The sequence below is a fragment of the Nannobrachium achirus genome, assembly GCF_963921795.1.
Source record: "Nannobrachium achirus genome assembly, chromosome: 21".
Lineage (NCBI taxonomy): Eukaryota > Metazoa > Chordata > Actinopteri > Myctophiformes > Myctophidae > Nannobrachium > Nannobrachium achirus.
Window position 1 is genome coordinate 26,613,759 of NC_137828.1, and position 8,678 is coordinate 26,622,436.

General features: G+C 44.6%; 1 protein-coding gene across 1 annotated transcript in view; it reads left to right on the forward strand.

Moving 5' to 3' along the window:
- arhgef4 (Rho guanine nucleotide exchange factor (GEF) 4) overlaps nt 1-7,824 on the forward strand; it is a gene marked incomplete at both ends in the record, with an annotated part of 106,868 nt that extends 99,044 nt beyond the window's left edge. Inside the window, 2 exons of the mRNA XM_080751704.1 lie at nt 3,826-3,906; nt 7,667-7,824. Coding sequence (XP_080607830.1) covers nt 3,826-3,906; nt 7,667-7,824 — 239 coding nt within the window. The remainder of the gene's footprint in view (nt 1-3,825; nt 3,907-7,666) is intronic.
- Between the last annotated feature and the right edge of the window lie 854 nt (nt 7,825-8,678).

Sequence of the window (8,678 nt, forward strand, 5' to 3'; positions counted from 1 at the left end):
CTGCTAGTGCGCAGCGTTCAGTTTCTTGCTGAAGGACATGCAGACAAGGACATGTGGCCTTTGATGGACAGATTGGCAAGCACAGGATCAGTGATCTTCCGGTTATCGGGCGATCTCGTTTACCACCTGCTACCAAAACCCACAGGGATGCTGTTGGAAATGAGAGGAGAAACAAATGCGAGCCTTTTCTCCTTGATAGTCCTTTTGTCGACAATCTGTATGAATAGTTAAAGGACAACTTTGTTTTTTTACAACAAGGGTTCATATTTTAGATTGTAATTAGAGAAAAGAAAAAGTGAGTGTTAAAATGTTTTCATTTGCTTCGTTCTATTGTTTTATTGCGTTTACTGTGCTAAAATGTGGGGCATGCGTACGCATGGGGGCATGCGTACAAGTGGCTAAATATGTCTTTTTAGACACAATAAGCCAGCAGTTTCTTTATTGCTATTTACAGTAACACTTCTAGACCCCATAAGTCACATCCAACCATGAAAGGTTGCGTTGTATCTTGGGAATGGGATTATTCTGTGTAAAATGACATATTTAGCCACTTGTACGCATGCCCCAAACCACTGAAATAAGAATCTCTAAAACAATAGAAAGAAGTAAATGAAATAATTTTAACACTCATCTTTTATATTCAGCGCCGCCGCTACTATGACGCGCTGTGAGTCAGGCATCACGTTGCCAAAAGGCACCAAAAAATGAGAGAGAAAAGAAAAAAGAGCCAAGCCGATCCATTTGATCTGGGGGCGGGGCCGCAGCGCAGTCCACAACGGCAACGCACTCTGAGTCTGCACTCACTCACAGACAGACAGACACTCACCCAGTGGAGATCCAATGGTCATAGTCTGATCTGAGCTGATACATTGCAAGTAAGAATCAAACATTTTTCCACCTCATGTGAATTAACTTATCCCTGCCCAGCTCAACAACTATGGAATATCAACTTGGCCGAGCAGTTAACCCCGCAAGTCAGGCACCACAAGGGCTTGTGGCGCCCCTGTTTATATTCTTTAATTACAATCTAAAATATGAACCCTTGTTGTAAAAATCAAACCTTGGTTCGAAGTGGAGCGGTGAATCTGTGTGTGTGTGTGTGTGTGTGTGTGTGTGTGTGTGTGTGTGTGTGTGTGTGTGTGTGTGTGTGTGTGTGTTTGTGCCTGCACAACAGCGCCCCTCCTTTAACTTGTGTGGCCACTCAAGGTATTGCCAGGCTACAGACATACCCAGCCAGCCAGCCAGCCAGCCACATAGCCAGCCAGCCACAGACATACCTGTCTATTGGGAGCGCTTTCACCGCTCCAAAAAACTAAAGTTGTCCTTTAAATACTCTGAGCTGCCAAAGGGTCAGTGAATGTGGACTTGGCTGCAGTTAAATGGATCTGTGTGAAGGTCTTACAACACACCAGGGAGCGTTATGAATAAACAGTATTTCTATTCACATTGCTAACGCCTCATTCATGCAGGTTGATGCGTATACACGCAGTGCCAGTGGAACATTGACCTTGTTCTGGATAAAGACTTATGCTTTATCTTTGCATAGAACAGGGGTCTTCAACGTTTTCAGGCCAAGGACCCCTTATTTGAGAGAGAGAGATGAAGCAGGGACCCCCACAACCTTTTCACACTGCGAGGCGTTGTGAGCTTGTAGATCTGCTATTTTCGGCTAAAGTACTCAGAATATGGACCCTAGGGTTCAAGTGGTTAATATGAAAAAGGAGAAAAAAAGATTTGGAAGACCCCCTGTAGTAACTCTGATTACCCCCTAGGGGTCCCGTACCCCCTGTTGGAAGACCCGTGGCATAGAATTTATGGTTTGTGTGGATGAACGCCCCCGGCAGATATGATCCTTGACCCTGATTACAATACCCATACTTAAAGCCCACCTCCTGTTCCTAGCTCCAAGCTCCAAGCCACAACTACAGTATATGCAAAAATAAATAGCGTGAAAGTCACATTTAAAATATATTGGTGACGCTTTGTTGGATTATAGTATAACAGCACCAATGAAGGGTACAAGATTGGGATCTTGAACCCTGCTGTATACTTTGTTTAACAGGGTACCCCAGGGGTCCGCATCTGGCCCCCTCCCCTCTTCACTGAAAATAACCGTTGTGACTCATTGTGAGCTTGTAGATCTGCTGTTTCCACAGAATGAAAGGTTCATGTGCTTATAGAGCATCGCAGCGGAAGTGGTTTACTGGTCCCACTAAAAAATCTCCCATTCATTTTCACCATAGACTTTTACAAAAATATTTATAACAATTGTGTTAAGCCTAGAACCAAGCCATCCAGGATTGCAGTGAATCATGACGATAAAACCTTTGATCCTATGTGAAAACATATTTTAATATTAAATTATTTGATATACTACATTTAATAAATACACTTTGTTTAGCGATTTTCAAAATGTCCATGACCATACAACAAAGGTTGTATGGCCATGATTCACTGCAATCCTGGATGGCTTGGTTCTAGGCTTAAAATAATTGTTATAAATATTTTCGTGAAAGTCTGTGAGGAAAATGAAAGTGAGATTTCTTTGAGGGACCAGTACAGTAAACCACGCCCACTGCGATGCTCTATTCACGTTATTCCTGGCCCCGCCCCCGGCTTCCTGTTCATATCCTGAAATAGGCGGAGGCTGAAAAAGCTGGCCTGAAAAACATCATTTGGTTTCCTGTTGTCCTTGCATTAAAGTGTCAGTAGTTGGCGTTCTAGGCTCTGGGCTCTGAATGTACCTGGGTTGCCATGCCAACTTATAATAAGCAATTTGTGTCTCTAAAAAATAGTATAGTTGCTTATTGGGCTTATTTTCTAATATTTTTTAAACCAGTGGTTCCCAAATCTTTTCATATCAAGGACCCCAGATTAACATATTTGTCCACAGTCGCAGACCTCCATCTGAAAATATGTGGTGCCAGGGAACTCCACACAGATTTATGTTGTTAAAATGTTTCAAAAATATTAAAATTTATTTTTTCCCCCCTCAATATTCTTTTAACTCTCCCCACGCTTTGAACGATAACGCTCGCCCCATTTTTTACAGAAACTCGATGCCAATACGGCGCTCGTTCGGTTCGTTCGTCTGATGACTGTAAGCTGATGAGGCGTCGCGCGGCCGTTTACTGTAAACACATTTTCCGCTGTGATGGTGTAAAAAATCCATTATGCGTTAGATCAACGGAGAACAATTCACTTCCTTGTTGATTTCCTCTGGCCCGGAGGCTCTGTAGCCAGTGACTGCTCTGAATGTACGGCAACACATAGCAGGACAATTCACATTCATTCTCGCATGACGCCGCCCTCTGCTGCCTGGCAGACCAAAGTGCACTATTGCACAACCAAAAAAAATAAAAATAAATAAATAAATGTCTGTCTGTCTGTCTATCTACTATAACGTCGCAAAGGTAAGCCGCTTTTTGATGGCGCCAGACCCAATAAATAAATAAATAATCTGGCAGTAGGAGAGTTAATAGCAAATATACAAGCTCACAATGTGTCGCAATGTGACACATTGTGAGCTTGCTGATCTGCTATTTTCAATTGTAAATGTAAAGTAGTATAGCCTAGTTGCTTCTGTTGGGCTTATTTCTTTGGCAAAATCTGGCAACAGACAATTCCGTGTCACTTCCTTACTTGGGAGGAAGTGAAAAGATGTTTTTTGAAGCAGCACATAGAGAAAAACTCTCTAGCGCCCTCTATAAAAGAAAATGGCAGCCTCCGTAGAGAGGGCCAGGAATATGGTGAATAGGCAGAACAACTAGAAATAACACGTTTTCAGTTTGCTGCACGCTGATCCATTTCTTCTTGTCATTTCAGGATTTTCTCTCACTGAAGTCCAAAAGAAACAGGCCATGCTGAACGCATGCAAAAGACACCACCATGCTGGGAAACCCAAAGGTATGCACAAGTTTACACACAAGTGCCCTGGAGAGTGACATAACGCAGTGTTTCTCAACCTTTTTTCTGCATGGGCACACTTTTCATGTCCCAAGAATCCATGGGCACACCAACATAATACGGGGGGTGTAAATATCGTCACTGTCTGGAAGAAACCTTGTATTTCCAAGTTTCAAATTTGTATGTTTCTTCGCAAAGTAAAGCTCTGCTTCATCAGACAAGGCTGTCGCACAACAGTAGTGAAAACAGCAGATCTACAAGCACACAACGCCTCGCGCCGCGAGGCATTGTCGGCTGTTTTCAGGGACCCTTCTCAGGGGCACACCAAAGGTCCCCAGGCACAGTGGTTGAGAAACACTGACATAACGGGATTGCACTGACAATGATCATTTAGTAGCTACTCGCTCGCCTCGCATGTTTCTGGGTTCTATCCTGGGGCATGAGTAGTAGGGATCGGATGATATGAAAATGTCATGTCACGATTATTGTGACCAAAGATATTGCGATTTACGATATTGCGATAATCAAAATATCCACAACATCCATTATCCTGGCGCGGAACGTTTGCCAGCAGATCTACAAGCTCACAGCGCATCACGCTGCGACACCTTGTGAACTTGTAGATCGGCTATTCTTTGGCAAAGAGATTTGATAGAGAGTGAAAAAAGACTATTTCTACCAACCACTTTTTGTGGTCACATGGGTTAGATACTGGATTCTGATTGGCTTAAAACAGTGGTAAATCAGTCAACAACCTTGAGTTGGCTCATGGACCCCGCCCACTGTTGTGTTGCAGTTGTATAACTAAATAACCTTGCAAGTTACAACTGTGTTTTCTTTCATTTATATGGTAGAAGTGTTAGAAAAGCAATTTACCATTCGAGGGTCGTGGGTTGTTTGAAACAGTGGTAAATCAGCCAACAACCCACTCCCTCTCATGGTAAATGGCTTACATCAAGTATGTTATTTCCAGGTCCGTTTTACCAATTAAGAGGGTTTAAATGTTACCGGATATGTGTGGCGGAGAGAGTCGCAGCCCCAGCCTGAAGCCTCAAAATTCTAGTATCTGCTCTCGTTCCATAGGGATCTCCCTTTGGAGTAATGGTTAAGATATTGGACTTTCACGCGGGAGACCCGGGTTCGAAGCAGGGTGGGGAGGTTCGGATCACCTCCGTTACATTGGTGCCGTGACCCGGATTCGGGCTTCCCCGTAGGAGGAGGTCAAAGGGGGGTGAGTGTGGCGGAGAGAGTCGCAGCCCCAGCCTGAAGCCTCAAAAGTCTAGTATCTGCTCTCGTTCCATAGGGATATCCCTTTGGAGTAATGGTTAAGATATTGGACTTTCACGCGGGAGACCCGGGTTCGAAACCGGGTGGGGAGGTCCGGATCACCTCCGTGACATATGCAGCTTGGCAAATAAAAGGTGAATTGATCCCAGTGCATGACGGAGGATAATTTCACCATACATTTTAATCTTATTTTGAAAAATTAATTCATTTTAAAATAATAATAATTAAAACAAAACATTGGAAACACAAAATAAAGGGATATTTACTCACGACCCATATAAATGGGTCCATGACCCAAAAATAGGTCCTGTCCCACCGTTTGGGAAACAGTGTTCTAGCTGTTAACTCGTCCAGTGCCACCACTAGATGGAGCCCAACTCCTGCTCAATGGCCGAGATATGGTAGCCTGATAAATCAGTCCGCACATCACCACCCCCTGTTGGTGGGTGGTGTGTAGTGTGGACTGAACCCGGAGATATTTTATTTTATTTCAAGCTCGCCTAAAGAGGGGCGCATTGAATGGGCCAATCAGGGCTGTAGACTTGAGGCACGTGGTAGGCTGGTCCGGTCCCAGCCCCCTCCCTTCGGAGCTGTTCTGCCCACGTGAGAGTCCGTAGTGGACTCTGATTGGTGCTCTTCTGCCCACGTGAGCCGCTAGTGGACTCTGATTGGTCCGTGAAAACTGTCATGGCGGAGTCAGACTCGACTCGAATTCTTTTAATAAACTATACAATAGTGCCATTTCATTACGTTTTAATACCATTTTGCACTAACGTAAACATGCAGTCATATAATATGTTATGAGAAATAACGTATTTTTGCAATGTCACGCCACGTCGCCGTCGGCGACACACGGGGCTGTGTGTGTGTATGTGTGTGTGTGTGTGTGTGTGTGTGTGTGTGTGTGTGTGTGTGTGTGTGACGTCAATAGGCTTTACCCCGCCCCCGCTGAAGTAGAATCTCCGTCCCCAGGCTCAATCCCAAAACGAAGTGTGTGATAGAGTCTGACGCTTGCAGTCAGGCTAGAGATATGGCCCATTGACCAACGCTGTAGCTGCGCAAGCCCTGCGCAGCCGTGGCGTGCGCGATGACTTTCGTGCGTGTCCTCACTATGCGCCGGAAGGCCTTGGCTTTAATTGCCTCTAGGCTAATGTTATTGTTAAGCACATTTTTCGGCTATTTTGCCATGAATAAAGGCTGTCCTCTTCCAGAAAAGCATAGATTCAGAGAAAATGGGCTTCAAAGTTGGCCATCTGCATTGGATTACATTGAATAAATCAGCGGAATATGACGATACTAACGTTAGTAAACGTAGGACGACTGGGACCACCTACGTTTTCAAGAATCGGCTCACGGTAAGGACCAAAGCACAGCGTCGCTTGCCGACAAAAAGAGCCGAACTAGTTTGGGATCGGCACTCCAAATTGCGTCGCTAGCCGACAAATTAACTAGTTCGGGATAGGCACTAGAAGAGTTAACCAAGCCCAAAGAACCACGGTAGAGCAGTGAATTGGCCGTAGCCTGGTGGTCAAATCTGGGATAGCAACACTTCCGCATTTAAAACACTACTACTCGCGCTTGCTTCTATAATCTGAAACGCTAGCTATTGGCCAAGAGTTGGCCTTGATATTGAGGCCAACTCCTTATTTGGGATTCTTCTGGCAGACTTCCGGGTGCTTCAAGCGCCTCTGAGCAACTTTCATTGAAATGAATAGCTGGGGGTGGGGCAGTCCGTCCTCTAGTTTTTCTCTAAGGGATAGACGCACTTTATTCTTTGTGCAGCAGCCATTCATTGTAGCAGCTATTCTGTGAAAAATCAAAGATCGCTAGCTGTCTTCTGCTCTGTATTTTGGTTCCTTTGCATGCACATAAACTCCAGTATCTCCTCAGCCGTGAATTCTATCAAATCATACGCTGCAACCGAGCTTGACGTCTGAGTTTTGTCCACGTTTGTCACTCAGTCATAATAACAGTTCAGCATGCGGTGGCACCTGAGCTTTCGCTGATTGTTTCGGCTGACAAAAGCATTAACGCCTTCGTCTTTTTATAAGCCCCTCATCCATGGAAAACAAATGCTGGGTATGTCCCCAAATATAATAGTGATGGCCCTAGCGGTCCGGGCACTTAGTCGCTAATGTAGCCTGATAGCGCATTGCGGGTTCGAGTCCTGTTCCCGACGATCTATATGCTGCATTTCTCTCCCTATCTCTCTCTCTCCCTGTTTCCAGTCCATTTCCAAGCCAAGCCAAACAAAATATCTAAAAAATATATATGCTATATATGGTAAATGAACACTCTCTGCCTCTATTTCCATTCCTGGGCTTTGGCCACTCAAGTATGCATAATGCAGAAACTTTGTTATATAATGCATGAGCCGGCGCTTTTCATTTTCTTTTTCTTGGGGCTTAAAGCATTAGCATTGGTATGCATTTTTAATCCATTCCTTTCTGCCTTTCTTCTGTTTTGTCCTCAGCCGTGACCAGGCCCTACTACGACTTTCTGCTGCGCCAGAAGCACCCGACTCTGCCCAGCGCGCTGCCCCAACAGCAGGTCTTCATGCTAGCCGAGCCCAAGCGCAAGACCTCCACCTTTTGGCACAACATCGGCAGACTGACGCCGTTCAAGAAGTAGAACGGCAAAAAACAAAACAAAAAAAGACACAAGCAAGGAGAAGGGGAGTGAGGGGGGGGAGGGGGGGGGGGGGGCTAGAAGACCCATCTGCTCGTGCCTGAACTGGTTCTTTTTTTTACGTCTCCCTCTTTTCTTTCCTGCCCGCGCCGTTTGCCCTAATATACTTATTGTAAAGATGAAGAAGATGATGATGATGATGATGGAGGAGGAGAAGGAGTGGGGATTTTTCTTTTCTTTGAGAAAGCACTTTATAGGTTGGTTAACAATCACACTTGAGAATGGTCTCCTGGAGACGTGTAATGCGTAATTTATACTCCATCGCGCCGTGGTGTTGCGCAAAGAAAATAGCCCATTTTCGCACCACACCGTTGTACGAACAAGTATAAATCAAGATTAGAACGTTGGGGGAGAACGGACTATTGAATACCTACTACTACTACAACTACTACTACTACTATTACTACTACTACACCTTCAATCAAGCGTCGATTGGTACTAATCTACTACTGTACTGCTGCGAGCGACCACAGGACTGACGACTGTGCTGCCTCGGTGAAAAAGACGTTGCCTGTCGACAAAAATGTGTTTTTTTGTTGTTGTTGTTTTCTTTTTCACTGTTCTTTGGATTTATGTTTTGCCAACTGTTCACCGTGCCAGATGCGTCGAGTTTTTGTCTTTTTTTTCCTTTCTCTTTTTCGTACAGTATTTGTTTTATTCCGTGTCCACTTGTGATAAAAAAGGGAACAAAATCAAGGAGGGGATGGGATGAAGTTTCCTCCCGTATACTTCTCTCTTTGCGAAATAGTGTCGATAATCTCACCCTGAGTTCACGGTTTCAATGTTGTGTTTTGTTC